Consider the following 26,483-nt stretch of genomic DNA (forward strand, 5'->3'; position numbering starts at 1 on the left):
CATTGCATAAACACACTCACACATATGTAAACAGGATGGCTCCAGGGCATTAGAGTTGTCAAGAAATAGAATGAAGCCAGTTGCCCAAGGTCACAAATTAATTACATTTCAATGCAAACCTGTTCCTTCTGTTTTAGTCATGCATTGTGTGTATGTGGGACTGTGTGTGTATACATATATGTGTGCATATGTTTAAATTGCTTTCTAGTGTAGTTGGATCCTGAGCAGATTCCAAGTGCTATCTAATGGCTGGCATCTTTGGATGATTGGATATTGTCTGATAGTCTGAGAGCTGTGAAATAGTTAACAGATTAATATAATTTTTTTAAAAGACAAAGTTTTCTGGCTTTTTTTGTTTTAATGAATTTAAAAAAAACTACATATTACTTTTAATAATTGATAACTACCAGAATTATCAAGGAACAAAAATAAAATATTTAATGTTTTAGAGAATCTTGCTTTAATTGTTAATAACAATGCTACTACTATTTCTAATTGACTTTCCTGCTTACAACAAGTGCAGTGATTAGTTTTTGTGCATTTTAAAATTTGACAACGTATTTCTCCTGTAAGACCATGGAAGTGCAGAGTGGATAAATGGCCAGATTCACTTAGCTCTAGAATTTGAACTCAGGTCTGCATCAGGATCACCTTTTCAATGCTAGGTTTAGATACTGCTTAAATATGATTGCTAATATTTATTAGCTATCAAAGATATCTTACTCTTATTTATGCTGGTGTTTAATCAGATGCATGCTCTTTATTTACCTTGGAATTGTGCAAAATTGGAGAATTGGGTACTTAAAATGAAATATAAGTCCTAAAATTATTAAAACATCCATCCTTTGACTCTTCAGAAAAGCAATGAATAAATTTGTATTACTTACAATATGCCTACCTTGATGCTTTCTGAAGCTCCACTAGGAAAAGAGATCCCTCATCACTTTCTGTCTTATGCTGAGAAATAAAAATTCTTTAATACTGTTTAGACAGCTGCACTGCTCTCTCATGAAGTGGATAGACTTTACTCATGGAAGAAATAGTTCCAGTAGTTTAAATCAATTTATTATACCTTAAGGTTGTTGCACTACATAAATGTAAAATAGTGTTATTATTTCACCATTCATACTTGAAGCAAATGATAGTTCCATAAATCAGGCAAGGTGCAAATTCTGTCATAGTAAAACATTTATTTTTTTAAAGTGATATAGATTATTCAAGATTCTACAGTTTTAAATCATGGATGGCAATGTAACATGAATCAATACAGAACTTGTTGCCAATGTAGGTATTTCTCTTTCCTTGTTTAAAAAAAAGTACACGTGGGCCAGAAGAAAAAACAATTTGGTTTTAAAAGGGGATGAATTGTGATCTGATGGAGCCAGTTTCACCAGCATCGGAGACTTCTGTTTCAGGTCCTATGAACAATTTCTTCTAGGACACCAGTTCAACAATTAGCCTTTGTGAGTTCAAACATCTTTAAATTTTATCCAGTAAAAATATCAGTGGCAATTTTCTCAGGAGAGAGAGAAGTGGTGCTTCACATTAATTCCAGCCTCTGAAAAAAAGAAAAGAAAGAAAGAAAGAAAGAAAGAAAGAAAGAAAGAAAGAAAGAAAGAAAGAAAGAAAGAAAGAAAGAAAGAAGGAAGGAAGGAAGGAAGGAAGGAAGGAAGGAAGGAAGGAAGGAAGGAAGGAAAGAAAACATAGCTAATAAGATTATTGTCTTAAAAACCTAGAAGTTACTGAACTACTATTATTCATGCAGGAGTTTCTTTCTATAAAATACAAGACACAACTCTGAAAACAGACAAAATGTGCACATTAGTACTTCAGATATTTTTTGGTAATTTCAAATTGGTGGGCACATAAAAGAATTTTATTTAAAAACAACCTAAATGGTAGATGAAGGTATGGGGGATAAATGGTGACTGACAAAGACTTGAATTGGGGGGTAGTAAACACACAATTTATAGTGGAGAGAGAATTGAGCAACTGAAACCTGTATAATTATGGTAACCAGTGTCACCCCAATACAATTAAATAAAAAATATATTAAAAAATCTAAACGCATTAAGCTTTAATAGCTATATAAGTTAAAGCGAAATTGTGAAATAAAATCTCCCCTTGCTTTGATGTTTTACATTTACATTCTTAAGATAAAAATATAATGATTTCATTCATTAATATATAGCATGTAAGTTTTAACAAATAGTTATACTGGTTTTTAAAACATGAACATATTAGATAAAATTTGTTCAACACATCTAAAATGTAAGTGAACTCAACTTTTTAAATATATTATGCTGGGAGTTTTGCATAATATTTATTTGTATAATATTTAATTTTTATAAGATTTAATTATATATTTAATGATAGTGAAGACAATTGCTCATCTTCTATAATTAGTTCCTCAGCTAAAATAAACAATAACTCACAAAGGCATACCATAGTTAATATGATTTTGAAAGAAATAACATAAAACTATCTTTAAAATATCTAAATATATCAATGTATCACATATGATAGATACTTTTATAGTAAAAACATAAGAATAATAAATTATAAATACGTTTTTACTCTAATATGTTCTGGAGTACTTAGAACTAACTCAGTACTGGACTTAAGATATGTTTATAAAGTCTATTTTTGATGAAGATGAAAATAATTTTTGAGATCTATACAATTCTATACATTTAAAATAGAAGTATTTTTTTCCATTCAAAAATGATTCCATGTTTACAATTTATGAGTTATAAAATGTATGGTATAAATGAATCATAATATATAGCTTCTTAGTTATCTACTGAATATTCTTTATTAAAATGCTGATATAAAAACAATTTAGATAATTTGGTGCTTAAATTATACAAGTATATATGGTTATTTAGATTATTTGATAGAGGCAGGCACAATGCTGAAACATATTTAAGAAAAAATATTTCAAACACCTGATAATCTAAAAAACTATAATTTTTTGGGCTCAAACAGTAATTTTTTAGAATTATTGAACATGGAATTTACACAGTGTTTGAAGATTGTTAATGGATAACAGATGTGTATCCTATTTATAAAAAATAATTGACTAATAACTATCATACTTTACCTGGAATATTATTTTTAAAATATCACAAAATTACTAAATTACCATATTCTTCCCTATTGGGTTTATAGCATAGCTTATTTTGATAAAATTGAATATCAACAATTTTTTCTAAATTCAATCATATGTTTCCCTTAATAGAAAAAACGATATAACTGCATTTAGCCAAAGTCCAAGTTTCAGAAAGTAGTAATGTTGAAAAAACTAAATATACCTAGAAGAAAAATATAGTGAATAGTATAACTAGTTTGACTTTGGAAATAAATCCTTCCAGAATAATAAACTTTATTTTACTGATAGTATCCAATGGATGATCCTAAAAGCTGACATATTTTATAATTTTTAATTCAATTTCACATTACATAATATTATTAACGATCTATGGAATTATGATTTATATAAAAGACATTAATTTTGAAAATTAAAAATAGAAATGTTTTGCATACCATCATGTGAATTTGTCTGCCTAAAGTACTGCCATTATTGAAATAGTGAAATAATATAAAAACTTGTATATGTAGGATACTCTTTTTTTTTTTTTTTTTTTTTTTGTATTTTTTCTGAAGCTGGAAACGGGGAGAGACAGTCAGACAGACTCCCACATGTGCCCGAACGGGATCCACCCGGCATGCCCACCAGGGGCGACGCTCTGCCCACCAGGGGGCGATGCTCTGCCCCTCCGGGGCATCGCTCTGCCGCGACCAGAGCCACTCTAGCGCCTGGGGCAGAGGCCAAGGAGCCATCCCCAGCGCCCGGGCCATCTTTGCTCCAATGGAACCTTGGCTGCGGGAGGGGAAGAGAGAGACAGAGAGGAAGGAGGGGGTGGGGGTGGAGAAGCAAATGGGCGCTTCTCCTATGTGCCCTGGCCAGGAATCGAACCCGGGTCCCCCGCACGCCAGGCCGACGCTCTACCGCTGAGCCAACCGGCCAGGGCCTATGTAGGATATTCAAAATAATACTTTTTTAACATATCATTTGATGAACTCTTATAGTGATTTCATAAAGATCTAAACAAGGATAAAAAAATTACAGTAACATCACAAAGAATTAAACAACATAGACTGTAATAATTGTGCCAACATTATACAAGAACTAAAAATAATAAATTTGGAATAGGTGCAGAATGTTTAGTAATGGTCTTCTCATAACAGTTTAAGGGTATCATGTAAAACCCTGTGGCAGTCTTATTAACAGTACTACAAGGACAAATAAAAGAGCAAATTAAATCTACCTTAGCATTAAAAGAAAAACAATGTCCTGATGTTGAATGGATCATGGGAAAATGCTGCTGCAGCCCTTATTCAGAATGCAGTGAACAGTATGAAAGACTTTTATCTTATATAGTTAGAATATCAAAATGAGGAAATGATTTCTAGAGGCCAGGACAGACACAAGGGTTCAATTATTTTTCTAATTTTTTGTAATTTTCAAATAAATGTTTCAAAAGTATGATTTAATTATTATAAAAATAGTTAAATGTTTTCCACATAGAGGCCTATGTTATTCCTCTTATTGTTTTTTAATTCACTTGAAGGGAATATTTCTCTTGGGGAAAAATGGAGAGACATCTAATCATATACACACATTTGCTTTGCTGTCCAGCTCTGATTTCCTATATTTTTCCCATAGTTATTTAAATGTTTGTTTGCTTATAATCAACATTATTTTTTATTCATTTATATTTTGTTACCTTCTCTAAAATTAGTACACCTTTTTTCATGGTAATTGCATCCATAGCAGAGTTTTTCTGACAAAGTTAAAAAATTTAAATACCTTGATTAATGCTAAACAAAACAATCAGAAGTCAAATTTATAAAAATCAGGAAATGATTTTTTTAAAGGCTGGTGCAAGAAATAAGAAAAATCACCGAAAAGCAATATTTCATGTGCATACATAAACACACACACACAGTGTACACATATTTTATTAGCCTGAATATGATAAATACTTTTCAAGAAATTTTAATGAATGTTTTATCAGTATAAATGCAAACTAGTCAAATGTTCCTATTTAAACTACTAGACATAGCACATTAATTGTTTTACCAGGTCATTAAAAATCTTTCAAAAATTAGGTTAATTTATAGGTACCAGTTTACTTGTTATTATCATTAATTTTATCAATGATTTCTCCTGCTTTGTTTTTAACTCATGTTAGTGTGACTAGAATCTTATGATTTCATTATAAAAATATTGTATGTGATATATTAAACTATTTATGCTCACTTAATTTCTATACACATATGTGAAGGGTATTAAGAGAATAAAAACTGACATAAGGCATATTCTGGCTAATGGAAATAAAATGAACTCTTCACCTTCAGAAAAAAATTAGCAGACACCTGAGTTGAAATAGAATACCCAAATCCCTAACTAGATGAAACCTGTCTGCCATCTCTGTACCTTCCTAATAGAGCTCGATATTTTATTGGGAACTGTGGTTTAATTAATTTAGTATTGTTGCCTTGGAAATATTTTTATACTTAAAAAATTTTTTTTTGTTTAATTTAAATATAACACAACAGGGTCCAAATTTTTGTAATAGACATATGTCCTTTTTTAATTTTAATTTTTATTGTTTTGTATTTTCTGAAGTTGGAAACAGGGAGGCAGTCAGACAGACTCCCGCATGCGCCCAACTGGGATCCACCTGGCATACCCACCAGAGGGTGATGCTCTGCCCATCTCGGGCGTTGCTCTGTTTCAACCAGAGCCATTCTAGCGCAGAGGCCATGGAGCCATCCTCAGCGCCTGGGCCATCTTTGCTCCAATGGAGCCTTGGCTGCAGGAGGGGAAGAGAGAGACAGAGAGGAAGGAGAGGGGGAGGGATGGAGAAGCAGATGGGCGCTTCTCCTGTGTGCCCTGGCTGGGAATTAAACCCGGGACTCCTGCATGCCAGGCCGACGCTCTACCACTGAGCCAACTGGCCAGTGCTGACATATGTCCTTGGGTACAAAAAACATGTTAGAATCTTGAATAAAATATAAACTTAAAATTAAATTTCATATCTCCCTCCAAAAAAAGAGAGTAGGACAGCTGTGAACACAGGAATCCCTGACTGCTCTCTTCTTCACTTCAGTCACACACAGTAAAGTACTGCTGACATGTGAGAGGCCATGAGGACTTAGAGCACACAGGTCACAGTCACCTCAAAGAGGCATGACTATTTTGTTGAGCTGACAGTTGTAGACATAATAGGCCTGCTATAGCAGAAATCATTTACCCGTTGGCAATGATAGTTATTCTGAGGTAATATGGTGACTTAAATCTGATAATAGAAATGTAGCAAGGGGTTAGGGAAGGAGTGAGTTATGTATTGACACTAAATTTTGTTAAAATGGTTCTTTGCGTATGAATTTCTATTTCTTGCTAATGCATGTAGAAAGCAAAAAGAATTAGCTGGAACATGGAAAGTTCTTATGCCATTGTCATTTATTTCCTAAAGAAAATAAAGAAAGACTAAAAAAGTTTTGAGGCCCTGGCCGGTTGGCTCAGTGGTAGAGCGTCGGCCTGGCGTGCAGAAGTCCTGGGTTCGATTCCCGGCCAGGGCACACAGGAGAAGCGCCCATCTGCTTCTCCACCCCTCCCCCTCTCCTTCCTCTCTGTCTCTCTCTTCCCCTCTCGCAGCGGAGGCTCCATTGGAGCAAAAATGGCCCGGGCGCTGGAGATGGCTCCTTGGCCTCTGCCCCAGGCGCTAGAGTGGCTCTGGTCGCTGCAGAGCATCGCCCCCTGGTGGACAGAGCGTGGCCCCCTGATGGGCGTGCCGGGTGGATCCCGGTCGAGTGCATGTGGGAGTCTGTCTGACTGTCTCTCCCCGTTTCTAGCTTCGGAAAAATACAGAAAGAAAAAAAAAAGTTTTGAAAGAAGGAGACATATATTATATATTACATTTACTATGTAAATTTAATACAAAACACACATATATACCCACAGATTTACTATGTGTACAAATGACGAAGCACTGAAAAATTTGAAAAATTATACAACAGACTATTATCTGTGCCTAGCTAGGTGTTGGCTTATGACAAATTTATAGTTTTGTTTTTTTTTTTAATTTTTACCTATACCTTTTAAAGTTTCTATAATGAATACTAATTACTTTAGGACAAAGAAAATCATTATTATAAATTTTACATACTTACAATATTGGCAAACCTTGTGCTACCTCCAGTACTACACGAACTCTTAAGGAGCTGACTTTACTCTAAAACCAATTTCTAACAATTTGCTGAAACAAATAATTAAACCCAACAGTATGTGACATGTCCCATGAAATGTGAACATTTGGGAAACTATTCTAATTGGTAATTTAAAAATTTCAAATCTTTTTTAAAAATTATTTTTATTTATTCATTTTAGAGAAGAGAGAGAGAGAGAGAGAGAGAGACAGAAGGGGGGAGGAGCAGGAAGCATCAATTCCCATATGTGCCTTGACCAGGCAAACCTAGGGTTTTGAACCAGCAACCTCAGCATTCCAGGTCGACGCATAATCCATTGCGCCACCACAGGTCAGGCTCTAAATTCTAAATCTTGATAGAATATTTCACATTATTCGGAAACATGCTTCTGATAGATTAACCATTTATTTCCTTATAACTTTCTAAAGCTATCTTACTTTCAGGATAGATAGATGTCCAAGGTTACAGGATAAATTAACTTTTTAAAATCAAAGAAAGAAATGCAGGATAGGAGTGAGACAGAAAGGGAGGAATGATTGAGAAAGAGAAACAGGGTGGTGGTAACACAATGCACCTTCATACGGGTCAGTTCAGTACATAAAGTACAGGCTATTGATTTTTTCCAGTGAGCCATTCGTTTTCTTTTTTTTTTTTCTTTTTCTTTTTTTACAGAGACAAAGAGAGAGTCAGAGAGAGGGATAGAAAGGGACAGACAGACAGGAACAGAGAGATGAGAAGCATCAATTATTAGTTTTTCATTGCGGCGTTGCGTTGCGACACCTTAGTTGTTCATTGATTGCTTTCTCATATATGCCTTGACCGTGGGGCTACAGCAGACCAAGTAACCCCTTGCTCAAGCCAGAGACCTTGGGTCCAAGCTGGTGAGCTTTGCTCAAACCAGATGAGCCCGCGCTCAAGCTGGCGACCTCGAGGTCTCCAACCTGGGTCTACCTCATCCCAGTCCAACGCTCTATCCACTGCACCACCGCCAGGTCAGGCATAGTTTTATTTTTCAACATAAGAATGTAATTCCATATTAGGCAAAGAAATGATGCATGAAAACATTTTGTTTAATTTGGGAATGGAATTTATTAGGGGAAACCTAGAATGATTGTCCAAGTTGTTATCTTTTATGCACAAAATTATTAAAATAAAGAAAAATAAAAGAACAAAAAACATAATCTTATTTTTACTACCAAGAAATAAATCAATGGACTATTTTAGCACTTTTAACAGCAGGATACTTTTCCTGTGCCAAACTTTAAGCAAATTGCTGATGATTCCAGCTGTTTGAACAGATTACTAAAGTGCTCTTCTGCTCTGGAAACACATTTTCTGATCAAATTAAAATATAGGAATCAAATACTCTTTTGAAATTGAAAAAAAAAATTACACCAAGAAGACTAATTTGTTGCTGACAAAAGGAACAGCATAAATATTTCATGGGGAGTCTAATGCTTCATTTTATAGCAGCTTCATTCATTTTAGGTAACAATGAAACACTTCTGCTCCTCCACTTTCAATGACATTTAAATGAATCATACTGGCTCCTATTAGGATGTGGAGGTCAGGGATAGAAGTGAATAGATTCTTTTTTTTGTTTTGTTTTGTTTTTGTTTTTGTTTTCCCTTTTTTCTGAAGCTGGAAACGGGGAGGCAGACAGATTCCCGCATGCACCCGACCGGGATCGACCCGGCATGCCCACCAGGGGGCGATGCGCTGCCCCTCCGGGGCGTCGCTCTGTTGAGACCAGAGCCACTCTAGCACCTGAGGCAGAGGCCATGAAGCCATCCCCAGCACCCGGGCCATCTTTGCTCCAATGGAGCCTTGGCTGCAGGAGGGGAAGAGAGAGACAGAGAGGAAAGAGAAGAGGAGAGGTGGAGAAGCAGATGGGCGTTTCTCCTATGTGCCCTGGTCAGGAATTGAACCAGGGACTCCTGCACACCAGGCCGACGCTCTACCACTGAGCCAACCGGCCAGGGCCAGAAGTGAATAGATTCTTATTAAGCTACTGTCTTCCCATTGGGAAATTTTTTTGTTTGTTTGTTTGTTTTGTTTTTTTTCTGAAGCTGGAAACGGGGAGAGACAGTCAGACAGACTCCCGCATGCGCCCGACCGGGATCCACCCGGCACGCCCACCAGGGGGCGATGCTCTGCCCCTCCGGGGTGTTGCTCTGCCACGACCAGAGCCACTCTAGCGCCTGGGGCAGAGGCCAAGGAGCCATCCCCAGCGCCCGGGCCATCCTTGCTCCAATGGAGCCTTGGCTGTGGGAGGGGAAGAGAGACAGAGAGGAAGGAGGGGGTGGGGGTGGAGTAGCAAATGGGCGCTTCTCCCATGTGCCCTGGCTGGGAATCGAACCTGGGTCCCCCGCACGCCAGGCTGACGCTCTACTGCTGAGTCAACCGGCTAGGGCTGGGAAATGTTTTTAAATGCACATTATATCATGCATGACTCCAAGAGTTACTCCAACCATATCAGTGTTCCCTTTATTCTTATGGTATGGGAATGAGTCAGAAACGTGCACATAACCACAAGTGTGCCTAAATTGAAGAACTGAAAATTCACTTAACTGACTGAACTTTATTCTTGTTGTTGACATTAAGGTTTAATTTAACTTTTCAATAAATTACTAAAGCCAACAAAACAAAAATTAAAGATTCATTTATAAAAGAATATACCCATTTAAGGTGCTACAGTATGTGACAGATAACAAGAATCTCACCTGTGTTTCCTGGACAATCTGGTCAACATTAGACAGCAAAGCATCTGGGAATAAAATTTTCAGTATCATGAACAATTCACTTTTTAAGAAACACCCTAAAACACTTCTCACTGAAATATTGATAAAATTCCTCTTAACAAAGATTTATCTAGATTTTTTTTTGTAACTTACCAGTTCTTGGATTAGTTGCTATTGACTTTATAGTTTTCTATGGCTATTTCCTAATACATTATAATATAAAGGTATAACTTTTTTAGAATATTACTTTAGTTATTCAAATGAGTAATCATCAATATGGAATGCACTTTCCTGTAAGAACTTCCATTGGAGACTAAGGCTTCTATTAATTTTCCCTGCTCAGAGTTAACATTTTAACTACAGAGTTCCATTTGATTAATATGAAAAGATGCATCAAGGAAAAAAAATTCAAAAGAAGAAATGTAGTTTTACCATATTCAATACAGAATATAAAATAACCATTTACAATATAAGCCATTATTCAATAACCCTGCAAACAATAGCATGTTTACAAAGTACTCATTTATACTAACATAAAACAGTGATGTTCTAAATACATTCTGCCCTCAAATGTCCATATGTATATTCCAATTGCCTATATTGTTTAATATCATTGTGTAACCCTGCATAGTACACATTCTATTTCATTCTAAAATGTCCTTTTTAAAAATAAATACTTCTACTGATCATTAGGAAATGACAAAATAAGAACAAATTATGTGTCTCAGGAAAAAGTCATTCTCAGGGTTCACAGGTGAAACTGATGAGAATAATACAAAATACTTTCCTATAAAATTCCAGCACAAATATCCATGTAAATTTACAATGGCCTCGCCTGACCTGTGGTGGCACAGTGGATCAAGCGTCGACCCGGAATACTGACATCGCTGGTTCAAAACCCTGGGTTTGCCTGGTCAAGGCACATATGGGAGTTGATGCTTCCTGCTCCTCCCCCCTTCTCCCTCTCTCTCTCTCTCTCTCTCCTCTAAAATGAATAAATAAATAAAAATAATTTAAAAATAAAAAAAAATTTACAATGGCTTCTGGAGATTAGATTTTATATCAATAAATTATTGAAAGCATTAATAAGACATGTTCATGTTATAACAAAATAATTAGGAAACTCTATTATGGCTGAGCCAACATAGCCTATTTAGTAAATGACTTTATGTTACTAGAATAATTATTTATTAGACATATTTTGGGGCCAAAGTATAGTATCAATCAAGCTCATGTTTATGGCAAGATTAAATGTACATCCACTTCCAAACACAAAGTGAAAGGGACATCATGGCTTTCCTGAATATATTTAAAAATAATTAATTTTGTTTATAAATTTGAAGAGAATAGGTGAAATTAGACAAGTTGTAGTGATGGTTATCATTTGTCTTGGAGAATTTATATTCCATTGTGATCTGATAAATAACAAGCATGTTTGTACAGTTGTGCTGAGAGAAGCTCTCTGATGGCCAGATCATTTAAATCTAATCTTGATACATTAATTATAATTCTTATTGCAGAACACATAATTATGATTTTAACTAATTAATTTATAAATATACATATTAAATATATTATATATAGTTTTGACTATATAGATATATAAATATGTACATGGTATGTATTTTAGCTGATGATAACTTCAGATTCTAAGTTTTGACTATGAAATACCTGAACAAATTAGGAGACAATGATATACTGATAATTATTTATATTATTTGTATTTTTAAATAAAATTACTAAGTTTTAACATTACCTTAATAGGTAGTTTAACAGTTAAATACACTTTCAGTCACAAACTGCTACTTGCTATGTCATACTTCACATAATACTACATTTTTAGGATGATTCATTTTCAGTAATGTGATTACCATTCTTTCATATTAACTGATTATCTGTACTGTTACAAAAATGATAGTTTCTATTGCAAAGATATTGAAAAGAAAAAAAAAATCTGAAACAAAGAAACAAGATGACAAAACTATTTGTATTTTCAGCATTATTAATTTAGCATGGGAGAGAAAGAATCTGAGAGACAGAACTCTGAAACTATTATAATATTCCAGTCATTTATTTTTTTCTACTTTCCATGAAATTTAAAAAATGAAATAATTCTTATACATTAATTTAACTAAACTAACATTTAACTAACAAACATTATATGTTAAATTAATATCGTTATTATTATTATCATTATTATTATTGTCATCATCACCAACTGAGGAGGATAAGAAAACTATGCTTTCCTATCTAATCCACATTTATGCTGAAATCCTTTCCCCAAAACATTTCACATGCATTCAAACACAGACACATTCACATACACTGTTAAAGTGGAAAGTCTGGACTCTTCCCAAGACACAAGGGAAGGCTTTACAAGGTAAAGAGAGTAGATAGTCTTCATTCTGATTTATATAATGGAACACTGTTTTCTTTTCTTTTTTTTTTTTTTTTTTTTGTATTTTTCTGAAGTGAGGAGCGACCAACCGAGATCCACTGAGCACACCCACTAGGGGCAGATATCCTGCCCATCTGGGGCATTGCTCCATTGAAACCGGAGCCATTCTAGTGCCTGAGGTGGAGGCCATGGAGCCATTCTCAGTACCTGGGCCAGCTTTGCTCCAATGGAGCCTTGGCTGTGGGAGGGGAAGAGAGAGAAAGAAAGGAAAGGGAGAAGGGTGGAGAAGCAGATTGGCACTTCTCCTGTGTGCCCTGACCAAGAATCAAATGCAAGACTTCCACATGCGGACCGGCACTCTACCATTGAACTAGCCGGCCAGGGCTTGAATACTGCTTTCTTAACATTATAAATTGAAATTGGAATTCAGACACAGTGACAAGAAAAGTGGCTCATATCTGCAGTCTTCTTTGAAAAGGATTCAGAATTTGATGGACAATATGTTGCTTTGTTTTTGGAATTATTTTAGCAATTGGTGTTTTTACAGTTGTTTTTAAAATTATTAATGTGAATAAACAGAGGAGAAAATACAAAAATTTAGGAACTAAAAGGCAATTGATGTGAACTATGTTAATTGTTCTATTAATTTTTTTAGATTTATAATGAAACATTTAGTTTCCATTCAGTGATATTACTAGCAAGTAAACTAAATTAAAATTTATTTTGCAAGTAAGAACTATATGAATGATTTAAACAAATAAGAAAATCCTTGACTGGCCCTGCTCGGTTGGCTCAGCAGTAGAGTGTTGGTTCAGCATGTGGAAGTGCCAGGTTCAATTCCCATTCGGGCACACAGGAGAAGCGACCATCTGCTTCTCCACCCCTTCCTCTTTCCTTCCTCTCTCTCTCTCTTCCTCTCCCATAGCCTTGGCTCAAATGGTTCAAGCAAGTTGGCCCCACGTGCTGAGGATGGCTCCACGGCCTCAACTCAGGTGCTGAAAGAACTCACTGCTGAACAACAGAGCAGTGTCTCCAAACAGTCAGAGGAACCCCTGTAGTGGATTCCAGTTGGATATCTCTGCTCCCCACCTCTCATCTAATTTAAAAATACTTAACCAAAAAAAAAAAAAAAAACAAATAAAAAGAGATAACCAAAAATAAATGAAATACGTTTACTTAAAAAATATCAAGTTCTTGTGGAGAAAGTATGTATCATTCCATAGTAGACTTGTTATGTTTACAGGTAGCTTACAATAGTTCAAAACTTATATTCTAAAATGTTATAGTAGAATATATATTCAAAGAAGCTAAATTCAACTACTTGAAAGCATAAAATAGCTTATTGTGACCTCTATTCAATTAATACATTTAATGGTTGGAAAAAAAAAAAGGAAATAAGCCATAAAAATGATATTATAGTATCTAATTGAAATTATTGTATTTAAGATGCTCCTGTAGCCCTGGCCGGTTGGCTCAGCAGTAGAGCGTCCGCCTGGCGTGTGGGGGACCTGGGTTCCATTCCCAGCCAGGGCACATAGGAGAAGCACCCATTTGCTTCTCCACCCACCCCCCCTCCTTCCTCTCTGTCTCTCTCTTCCCCTCCCGCAGCCAAGGCTCCATTGGAGCAAAGATGGCCCGGGCGCTGGGGATGGCTCCTTGGCCTCTGCCCCAGGCGCTAGAGTGGCTCTGGTCTCGGCAGAGCGACGCCCCGGAGGGGCAGAGCATCGCCCCCTGGTGGGCGTGCCGGGTGGATCCCGGTCGGGCGCATGTGGGAGTCTGTCTGACTGTCTCTCTCTGTTTCCAGCTTCAGAAAAATACAAAAAAAAAAAAAAAGATGCTCTTGTATTATACAAATTATAGATTGAAAAATAATATTTATCAAACCAAATTTTGTTTCCTCTTAGTATTTTGATGTTTCATTATTCCTTGATGACACTCAGATATTACATATATTTTTTAAAAAGACGTACTTTAATACTGTTGGGCATTTTCAAATCGGAGAAAATTATCCAAAAGAACCACAAAAACATAAAGGAAAACATATACTTTAAAAAATGTTTGGAGTAAATCTCTGTAAATATATTGTCTGTTAATATATTTTACTATTGAACAAACTGGTCATAATTTAAAATTGCTAAAAATCAAAGAAAATATTAATCAACAAGGAAGCAAAAACCAAAAAACCGTATTTATAACCTATATACCGCCAACACACACACACACACACACACACACACACACACACACACACACACACACACGCATGCGCACATGGCTAGTTAAATGAGGAATTCAAGAAAAGACAAAAAGCCTGACCAAGCAGTGGCGCAGTGGATAGAGAGTCAGACTGTGACACGGAGGGCACAGGTTTAAAACCTCAAGGTAGCTGACTTGAGCACAGGCTCATCTGGTTTGAGCAAGGCTAACCAGCTTGAGCCTAAGGTCACTCGCTTGAGCAAAAGGGTCACGTGCTCTGCTGGAGCACCCCCCCCCTCAAGAAAGCAATCAATGAACAACTAAGGTGCCACATTGAAGAATAGAAGATTCTCATCTTTCTCTTCCTGCTTATCTCTCTCTCTCTCTGTTTCTGTCTCTGTCTCACACACACACACATACACACACACACACAGGCAAAGAAAAACAAGAAAAAGAAAGAATTTCTTGCCTGTAGTAACAATATCTGGACTGCAAATTTGTCTATTGTGCTAATTAACAAAAATTTGTACTACTGCACCTTCTCACTGTCCTTATTCATTTACTAATTTCCCTATCTATTCACTCATTCATTCCCCTGAGTCATTATTGTGTTTCCGACATTATACCAGGTACCTCTAATCAACCCTAACCTCCCCATAGATTTATTTTTCAGTCACGTTACACTGAAACTACACTGAGCAATTTTTTTTCTTACACTTATAAATAAAAACAAAAAAACATGTGACACATTTGATAGGCTAATCTTTTGTTGACTTCTCAATAGAGAAACTTTTTAAAAGAGAAGCACACAGGACTTCTTATCACTTCTAAGAACAAATGTTCAAGTGGGTTCACTGGATTTAGTCAAACAATAACTTTCACATGGCTAGATAATAAAGAGTTTTAAATGTTTATAAGAAATAAAAATATTTAATTAAAGTTTCCTTAGAAACATAATCAGAAATTTGATTTTAAAAAATATGGACAACTGAAAAATTTAGAATACGTGAATTGATAGCTTGAAATAAATATGCTAAACTGCTTTGATGTTGCACAATTTCACAGCCCACTTTTTTTCAATCTTAATAATGCCAGAGATTTCTTCTTTGGGGATAATTTAGGAGATTCATGTATTTAAGTCTCAAAAGCTTTTCTATATTTAGGATTTTAAAATATTATGTAGGTAAAAAGAAAGGGAAAAAGTAATATACCTTTGTTAATCAACACCTTATGAAATATTAACTAATGTTAATTAATTTAAAATGTTTTGTTGGGATTAGAGCGTTATTTCAGAAAATAATATCATATGATATCACGCATATGTGGAATCTAAAAACAAAGAAAACAAAACCCAAGCTCATCAATACAGAGAATGGACTGGTAGTTGTCAGGGACAGGGGGAGGGGGAGGCACAGTGGATGAAGGAAGTGAAGAGGTAAAGATTTCCAGTTACAAAGTAAATAAGTCATGGCGATGTAGTGTAAAGCATGGTAAATATAGTCAATAATACTCTATGTATATTTGAAAGTTGCTTAAAGAGTATATTTCAGATGCACTCACCACACGAATACGGAACTCTGTAACTGTGTGCTGATGAATGTTAACTAGACTGGTGGTGATAATTTCACAGTATTTACAAAAATTGAATCATTATGTTATATACCTGACTAATCTCATGTTGTATGTCACTTATAACTCAATTATGAGAAGAAAACAAATGTGTGTATCAACATTTGGGTTAAAAAATATTTAGTTGGTATTAGAGTGTAATTATTGAAATAATGTTGAAAATTCACTTCTATGATGTTTCTGATTTTATAAAATACTACCACCACATGTGATCTCATTTATTCCTCATAAAAACTATGTACTTGACCTATGAATGTTGATTAGATTTTAGAAATGGTAAAAGGCAAACTTCAGAAAAAAGAAGCAGGGAAGAAAAAGTACTTAGAAAACACCTAAAGTAATAAGAGCCCAGTAGACAATTATTTTCAAGACTGGCATTTCTCACTACTTTAATCTTGCCCTCTTTTGAATGTCATCATGATGAATTGTATGTGATAAGAAGTACCTCTGTAAAGTTAAAATTAACTGAAATTTTTACATATGCCTGTAACAGAAGGAAATAAAACTAATGATTGACATTGCTCAACTGTGTTTTAAAAGGTATTTCAAGAGATCTGGGTTAATAAATGCTTATGATATTATGGCTACTGTATTTCTGCAAGGTTTCTACATGAACCTTCTTCTCAAACAAAACCAAAAACAAAATACTCAAAATGTTAGCCCTTATCTACCAATCTTTAATAAAAGATCATCATGTTAGTGTACTATGTTGTAAGATTTCCAACAAGTTGATAGGAATATTTATCTGCAGACTTTGATTACAGTGAATGTTCAAAAATGTCACATTAACAGGTAGCAATATTATTGCCTGACTAAATTTAAAATCTTTTTTTTAAAAAGCCAATTTACTTCTAATTAAATTTTATCACAGGTTTTGGTTAAAATAATAAATACACTTACTGTAAAAGAAAACTGTTCAATTCAGATTTACAGTGCTGAAGAGAAAAACGAAACTACTATCTGGTTAATGAGCAATGACTTTATAGTGCTTATAAATGTAATAAAAATTCATTAAAACTGTTTAAAATTACTTGGTGATAAAAATAAAAATTCCTTTGATAAAGACAGTCATATTTTTGTCCCTCTTTTTAACTTGCATTAATAAAAATATAAAATTCATTCATTTAGCAAATGTGTATGAAATTAAATGAATGAAAACACCTTCATATGCCCAAGTAGATGCATATAAAATGGTGACATGTAACTTAAACCTGAACTAGAATTTTTCTTTTATAAATATAAAATCAATTGCATTTTCTTCTGATTCCCACTGAAAAAGCTGTGCCCTGAATGAGAACTATCATAGAACCATTAAAGCACTAGAACCAAAAATATTGTTTAGAAGGGTACTTATTTTAACACTTGTCTGGGTGTACTTTTTTAATATTTTCTTTTAAATAACATAACAACACAAAGTTGATCTCTACATTATTTGCCTAAAAACAAACACCATTGCCATTGAAAGAAATAGGCAATCTACTTATTGAAAAATACCAGTTATCCAAAAGGGGTCCTTGTAAGACTGGAGGACATACTATTATTTGTGCAAAACTTGATTTTTTTCTATGACAACTTTTATTTTGTAATCTGTTATTGCAGAACCTGGAAGCCAATTCTTTGTGGGAAAGGCACTACTATTATTTCATGCTTTCCCCCTTAATCATACAATATATTTGTATATATTTAGAAATATATACTTGTAAATATATATAAATACATATTTATATGTGTAAATTTATATATGAACAACTGTATCCTAAAAGCTTTATACACCTTGGCTCTATTACTCATGTGTCAGAGATTCGAGGCTGAAATTTCAAATTCCAACTTTCTATGTGAGTTCTCAAAATAACTTTTTCATTAAAAAGAAATAGGTTACACAGTGCTTTCCAATATACACTCAGAATCTGAGAGAGTTGTTTTTCCACTATGCCCATCAGAACTGTTGGACTGAATTAACATCCCATTCATAGACATGCTTCTCTTAGAAAGTAGTCCACATGTTCTCAGAGAGTTAATATAACAATAGTATTCCTTTAATTCTTCATTCAGGGAGTACCTGTGCTTTGCTCTGGATCTCTCAGAAGGCAACGTGAGAAACTTACTTGGCATTGAATGTGCTCTTTTAGATGTGGGCCCCTCTGTGATAGAATCAGGAGATCGACTAGCTAACTGCAATGCAGTTGAGTTGTTCCTGTTAGTGTTTTGGGACTCAACATTCATGTCAGCTTCATTCTGTGGTTCGGTACTTGGTTTTATGACTGCCTTTCTTTTCTGCTTCTGGAACACAGAACTGGTTGAAGTCCAGGTAGGAGGCAAAGCAGAGGTAGTGGTACAGGAGTCCTGACTTGAAGACATTTCTGAAGATTGTATCCCATTATCATTTGCAACTTTACAACACTGAGTATTCTCTTCATGGCCCACAGCTTGTTTAGACATGGACTGGGGCAGCATTACACTGCAGCCTTGCATTTGAGCCCCATTAGTTTGAGAGTAGACATTGCTGACCTTGGTGACCTTGTGCTGCCCATTGTTACAAACCTTATACCGGATCATTAGTATGATGATGAAAACTAGCACGGATGCTACAATTATTCCACCAATAATAATAATCATGGTGCCTCCCAAAAATTGGGACTGCATGAAATGGCATCGCACATAATCCTGTTCTGTAGTAAACTGGATGCAGCCCACGACTCTTGTGGCAGTGAGAGAAGTGATGCCATCATCATATATTGCCAAGACACATAAGTCATACGTAGTTCCAGCAGCCAGGTTATTGACAAGAAAAGTTTTGCTTGTAGGAGGTATCATTCTGAGGGACAATGAAAAGTGTGTTAATATTTTTAAAAAGCATATATATACATACACACACACACACACATATACACACACACAGTCATTATGACTTGAGTTTTATTTCATTTCAGTACTCATTAAGCCCAACAATAACATATGTGAAATATGGAGAAAATGGTCTAATCTAATATTTACCCAGTAAAAATGGATAAAAGTTATTGTTAGATTCTGCATTATATTAAGGCTGCCTATACCATTACCAGGCCTTTGACAAGCTTTGCGTGGCAAATAGAACTCCTAATAAAATCCACAGCAAAAAAATCATTTATGACAAATTGCTTTTGAAAGGTTTGACTGTTACATTATCTGACTACTAAACAAATCCATTTTGCACCTACAACATGTCTGTGACTAAAAGCTGATTTGAAGGAAGGAGAAACACTAACAATCATATTAGAAACCAGAATGGAAATGCATTTTAGAGTACTTTTTTCCAAATTAGTTATAAGCTGCTATGGAATGGTCCCCAGTAAAATATTCTTTAATAACTAAGTTAATTTCTAACATTAAAGTACTTTATTTACAGATCTCTGCCATCTTTTAAACCTTCAACATTTGGTTTCCTATATATTTTTATCTACATATGAGGTTGCATGAAAATGTATGAGTAATATTATCCTGTAAACATGAACAGGTCAACACTGTTGACCAGAGAGCATAAATCCCTCATCTTTCCCATTGAGGGATAATGGATTTACTTTCAAAACAGTTACTGAAATTTTATGAGTTTTAGATATTTCTGAATCTATCACATCACAAGCCCTCTATGGGAGCTTATTTTCCAATAACTTTTTTTTCTCACTAGAAACAAACTATGATCTAAACCAATATTTCACATAAAATAAATAAATAAGTAAAAGTTTGAAATTCTTTTTTTCTCTGAAAGAGAACTTTAGGAAAACTTGGCAATGCTAATCTGTTATACAATATAAACAATACCATCTAAATGAACCAAGAAACTCTTAGGTGGCCCTGGCCAGTTGGCTCAGTGGTAGAGTGGCAGCCTGGCATGTATATATATATATATATATATATATATATATATATATATATATATATATATATATATATATATATATATATATATATATCCCAGGTTTGATTCCTGGTCAGGGTACACAGGAAAAATGGCTATATGCTTCTATACCCCTCCCATTCCCCTTCTCTCTCTCTCTCTCTTTCTCTCTGCCTCCTGCAGCCATGGCTCAGTTGGAGAAAGTTGGCCCTGGATGCTGAGGATGACTCCATCGCCTTGACTCCAGCATTAAAGTAGCTCAGTTGCCAAGCAACAGAGCAAGGACCCCAGATGAGCAGAGCATACCCTGGTAGTGGGATTGCTGGGTGGATCCCAGTCAGGGCGCATGAGGGAGTCTGTCTCTTTGTCTCCCTGTTTCGCACTTAATGGAAAAAAAAATGAAATTTGTAGGCCTGAGTATGTATTTGTAATTGAAATCAATACCATTTAGTGTAGTGATGATAAATGCCAGGCATTAGTAAAATGTAAGCATTTTGTATTATACTATAATTTAATTTTTACAATGACTGTATGAGGTAAGCATTATCACAATTTTATACATGACAAATATTAAGGTCTGAATTTCAAACCATTTCCTCAAGGTCACATAGAACTTACTGTTATGGAAAGATGAAAATCTTGGAATTTAGAAAATGGAAACTAACTTACTTCATAGAGTTAATATTTAAAATATATATATAATGTGTAGTAGCTACAGGAAGATGAGGGCATAGAGATGTCTGCTGGTCTTTCACAAGAGGTTAAATAATCTATAGTTCCTGTGGTGAGCAGAATATTACAAGAATAAAACTACTTTATGCTAATGTACATGTATCATAGTCTGCATTCCATACATTTAGTAATAAGAAAGATATTAGAAACCATTTACTCTAATCTATTCCATTTAAAGATGGGGAAATTAAAACTCAGTCAGGTAGAACCTTACCTAGGACTGATCATCACATAGTTAGCTGGGCCAGTTTCTTTTTTCTACCAGCTCATGCTCACTTTAAAAAATGTATCTCATTTTTATAAATGAGTAAAAATCAAATTACCTTTTAGAATTCACATAGGTTTATAAGTATTGAGTAGATCCGATTTCACAAATATATATATATATATATATATATATATATATATATATATATATACACACACACACACACACACACACACACACACACACACACACACACACATATATATATATCAAAGTCATGATTTTGTATCATTTCCTAAGATTAATAAAAGTCTATCATGAGTGAAATTATGTTGAGGGGTATAACAGTATATGTTCAACTAAAAATTGGACAAGATGTGACTATAAATCAATGAGGCTGAACTTTAGAAAAACATACCAGAAATTCTTTAATTAGATGCAAATTCTCTCCATCAGTGTTCTTACAGAAGATTACATACTTAACTCCAGTGATACTCTCACTGCTCAAAATATTTATAAAGTTTCTCTTTGGAACTATCTTATAACCAGTTTATATGAGACAACACACACACACACATAAGGCAATCACTCAAAATATCAGTCTCATTATTTTATAGTTACATCCTATTTTTGACCAAAAATGGCAATATCCATCTTGATCACCCACCTTATTCACAAGACTTGGATCCAAATGGCTTTTGCTTGTTTCCAAAATTCAAATTCACCCTCAAATGACGATGATTTGCCACCACTGAGGATATTCAAAATAGTATGACGAAGGTTCTAAAGATAATTCCAAAAGTGCTTTGAGCAATGGCAGCATCATTGGGATAATGGTATAGCTTCCCAACATGACTTCCTTGAAGGAAAGAACACTCATATGGATGTGTAAGTTCTGGTATGTTTTAAAATGTTTTAAATAAATCAATCTTGTTCTCTGATAGTCACATCTCTTAGATGAGGGAGTGAAAAGTAAGCATAATAGCAAATATAAATTTAAACTCACTAAAAAAAACACTATTCAAAACAATTCCTATATATACTTATTTTTCACAAGCCTTACATGATACACTTAAAAATGGAGCACTCTAATTACAATAAAGAGTAGCACCAACAATTAAAAAATATCAGAGTACCTTAACAAACCCTACACTAAGAAGCATAGTAAGTATAAAAATTTACTTAATTTTTCTTACCTGTAAACAAGGGTGTCATCATAAGTACCATTGTACTGAATTTGAAACATACGTATTCCAGGAATATTTCTTTGAAAATTAAATTTAAGTAATGCTGTAGATGATGTTGCTTCTGCAACCACAATTTTATCTTGACTCATTTTTGTATCACCATTACTACTGCTTGCATTAGAACCTGACTTAGTAGAAGTTGAGATGTCTGAAGAACCAGGATCAGGCTCATGAATATGGTTTGTACTGTTTAGTAAGTGAGGGAGCTTAATTATATGAAGATCCACTGTTTGTGTTGCTTCCCCTGCAGGATTGGAAGCAATGCAGGTAAAAGCACCTGTATCCTTTACAGTTGTTATAACAATGTCAAGTGTTCCATTATCATACACCAAAGATCTTGTTGCATTTGAAATCAGCTTCCCTTCAGGAGAAATCCAGTGAATTGCAGGTTCTGGGTCTCCCCTGGCTTTACACCTCAGGGTTGCCCTTTGACCCTCCAAGACTCTCATTTCATGAGTATGACGAGTAATGAGAGGAGGCTCACACAAAAACTCTTCCTCAGGAATTGACCAAAAATAGCGACCCGTTAAAAGTGCTGGAGAAGCACAGGTCTCTAGGTCATCTTCTCTGGACAGACGCCTTAACCACAACAATTCACAATTGCAATGCAAAGGGTTTCCACCAAAACTTAATGCAAAAGTAGATGGGTTTATAATTCCTGAGGTCACTAGTACCTGAGCTCGCTGAAAGAGAGGGTCAGGTGGTAGCTTCTGCAATTTATTTGATGTTACATCTAGCCGTGTCATCTTGTGCAAGTGGGAGAAGGTCCCCTTAGGAATGTTCTCAATCATATTGTGATCCAAACTAAGGGTGTGCAAGCTAACCATCTTCTCAACAGCATCCCAAGGAATTGTTTCTAAATTATTATAGGACAGATCCAGCTCCTCAAGGGCAAAGACATCATCAAATGCTGTAGATGAAATTAAAGTCAGCTGATTATTGTTCAATATCAAATGATGGAGATTGGAGAGGCCACTGAACATATCATTTGTGATTTTAGTCAATCTGTTGCTATTCAAATGCAATGCCCTCAAATTTCGTAAGTCAGAAAAAGCATGAGGAGTAATAAAACTTATTGTATTCCTGGATAGAGTCAGGTCCACCAAGCTGGTCATATTGGCAAAATCTTTCCTTTTAATATTTGTAACAAAATTGTCTGCCAACCGCAGTTCCACAGTTCTTCTGTCAATGTTTGGTGGAACAAATAAAAGCCCTTTCTTGGCACAAAGGGTTGCGAGATTAGGAGACAAAATCTGACAGACACAGCGCTTTGGACAGATCTGAGCTCTCACTGCTATGCCAATGAAAAACAGATAAAGAAGGAATTTTTCCATTGTAGATCAGATTTAAGAGCCTGTAAGAAAAGACACAAAATGGAGAGTTAGCATCCAATTATTTGACCAAGGTTCATATTCCTACTAGAATAATCCTTTTCATTCAAATTAAAATACATAAATAATTTATTTGATTATTTACCGAATAGATATAAAATATCCACTCTGGATTGGAGGATATAATAGACACCAGGATGAAAAATATACATTCATGGCCTCATGGGATTTAAAATCCAATGGAGAAAAAAGTCAATAGATTATTATAATTTTGTAAATTAAGCATTATTTTTGAAACATGGCTGGGGTACTCCATGGTTGTACAAAGTAATACTTAGAACAAATTGAAGGTTAGAAGTTCTGGAAAATTTCCATAAACCCCTAAAGTCATCTTATGAATTCAAAAGCCTAGAGATATTTAAGGATTTATAAGTATTTCAATTGGTCTGGGTAGAAACAATAAGAGAAAATATTTGTTACTGTTAACTTTGTGACATTATATTGGAAAGTAATTAATTTTATTAAATTTTGTTTGTCTTATTAACTATCTTTTATCATGTGAGAATTTTTCTTTTATTTAAGCACTGTAATAAGATTTTTAAGCAGAAATTAAATAATAGTTGGCATTTTAAATATGTCAGTATATTTCCATTAAAACACTTATGGAGAATGTTAATGATAACACCTAAAAATCATTCTGAGAACTAAGTTTATGTATTCTTCATTGGAAAAAAACCCAAAGGAGTTTCCATCATCCACCAGAAGTAGATAAAACTGAACTAAGACAAAAATTATGACCTATGTATTGAATTCTGGTGAGAGGAAATAATGATTAATAATAATAGAAAATCAATATAAATGTTTTTTAAAAATATTTTCCAGATTAGAGATTTTGGGTAAAACAACTGGAACAACTACAGTTTTACCCTGGGGGTATGCTTTCTTTACATTTAGAACTTGGGCCACATGACAATCTCCATCCATCATGGATATCTCTCCTTTTTCATCCAATGAAAGAAACATAGTCTCAGAATACAACATGGCAGGTAGGAATAGGAGAAGACTAATAGTGTGTTATATATTTTGTTGTGTCTTTTCACTTATATGCAGTAATGCATTTGCAGAGAGGAACAGAATAATATTGAGGCAAATAAAGCTGAATAAGGTACAATTCTTTTATACTTTGTTTATTGGAAAAGGGCCAAATATTTTTATCTCAGATTTGTTGATGTGCTAAAATTAATGCAATCTTAATTTATATCAAGATAAACTCAATTTTTGTTAAATTAAAATGCACTTTTAATTTTTACATTTAGTTCTTAATACTAGCTGGTATTTATAATCTTGATTTTTATTTACATTATATTATTTTATTTATTTGGGTATTTCATTTTATTTTATTTACCTTTTTCTAATTATGTTCTATTCCATTTTCTGACTGTTGATTTTTGCTCTGGCAGGCCATTTTTTAAGATTATGCATTTATAATGTTTTTAAATATTTGGTAGTTTCAGTCTCCCTTGTTTATTGTTGATTTGCCTATTCAGATTTTCTTTACCTCTGAGCATTAGTTTAGCTATTCTCAATATTTTGTATTTATATTTTGCATTAAAATATTCTAATATTTATATGCAAGTTTGGATATTGATATTATCAGGAAATCATAAATTTCTTAAAGAATTGCTACAATATTGGCAAATCAATCAATGTGATTTATCAATAAAAAGAAAGGATAAAAACCACATGATAATACCAATAGATGCAGAAAAAGCATTTGATAAAATCCAGCACCCATTTATGATCAAAACTCTCAGCAAACTTAGAAATACAGGGAACATACTTCAACATGATAAAGGCCATCTATGACAGGCCCACACTCAACATCTTACACAATGGGCAAAAGTTAAAAGCAAATCACTTAAGATCAGGAACAAGGCAGGGATGCTCCCTTTCACTACTCTTATTCAATATAGTTCTGGAAGTCCTAGCCACAGCAATCAGACAAGAAGAAGAAATAAAAGGCATTCAAATTGGAAAAGAAGAAGTAAAAGTACCATTATTTGCTGATGATATGATACTATATATAGAAAACCTAAAGTCACGGTCAAAAAACTACTGGACCTGATAAAGGAATTCAGCAAGGTGTCAGGATATAAAATTAATACTCAGAAATCAGAGGCATTTTTATACATGAACAATGATCTGTCTGAAAGAGAAATTAAGAAAAGAATCCCCTTCACTATTGCAACAACAACAAAAAAATACTTAGGAGTAAATTTAACATAGGAGGTTAAAGACTTGTACTCGAAAAATTATAAAATATCGATAAAAGAAATCAAAGAAGATACAAACAAGTAGAAGCATATACTGTGTTCATGGCTAGGAAGAATAAACATCATTAACATGTTCATATTACCCAAAGCAATCTATAAATTCAATGCAATTCCTATGAAAATACCAAGGACATACTTCAAAGATATAAAACAAATATTCCAAAAATTCATATGGAACCAAAAAAAGAACACGAATAGCCTCAGCAATCCTGAAAAAGAAGAATAAAGTGGGTGGGATCCCACTTCCTGATATCAAGTTATACTAAAAGGCCATTGTACTCAAAACAGCTTGGTGCTGGCATAAGAATAGGCATATAGATCAATGGAACAGAACAGAAAACTCTGAAATAAACCCACACCTTTATGAAGAACTGATATTTGACAAGGGTGGTAATAGCATACAATGGAGTAAAGATAGTCTCTTTAACAAGTGGTGTTGGAAAAATTGGACAGTTACCTGCAAAAAATAAAATAAAATTAGACAACCAACTTACACCATTCACAAAAATAAACTCA

At 34.4% G+C, this 26,483-nt stretch overlaps 1 protein-coding gene across 6 annotated transcripts in view; it reads right to left on the reverse strand.

Annotated features, from left to right (window-relative positions):
* Positions 1-1,219: 1,219 nt before the first annotated feature.
* The window catches only part of LRFN5 (leucine rich repeat and fibronectin type III domain containing 5), a 422,713-nt gene continuing 397,449 nt past the window's right edge, over positions 1,220-26,483 (reverse strand). For 4 of the 6 annotated variants that reach the window (XM_066343045.1, XM_066343046.1, XM_066343044.1 and 1 more), the window contains 2 exons: positions 22,253-23,657; positions 18,118-19,057 (listed from right to left, as the gene is read on the reverse strand). In XM_066343045.1, the coding sequence (XP_066199142.1) occupies positions 18,118-19,057; positions 22,253-23,637 (2,325 nt within the window). In that variant the 5' untranslated portion in view covers positions 23,638-23,657. Of the gene's footprint in view, positions 1,559-10,001; positions 10,046-18,117; positions 19,058-21,833; positions 21,916-22,252; positions 23,658-26,483 lie in introns of those variants that run through there. The other 2 variants (XM_066343048.1, XM_066343049.1) reach the window with 2 other exon arrangements.

This window comes from Saccopteryx leptura, chromosome 6, assembly GCF_036850995.1.
Source record: "Saccopteryx leptura isolate mSacLep1 chromosome 6, mSacLep1_pri_phased_curated, whole genome shotgun sequence".
Classification (NCBI taxonomy): domain Eukaryota; kingdom Metazoa; phylum Chordata; class Mammalia; order Chiroptera; family Emballonuridae; genus Saccopteryx; species Saccopteryx leptura.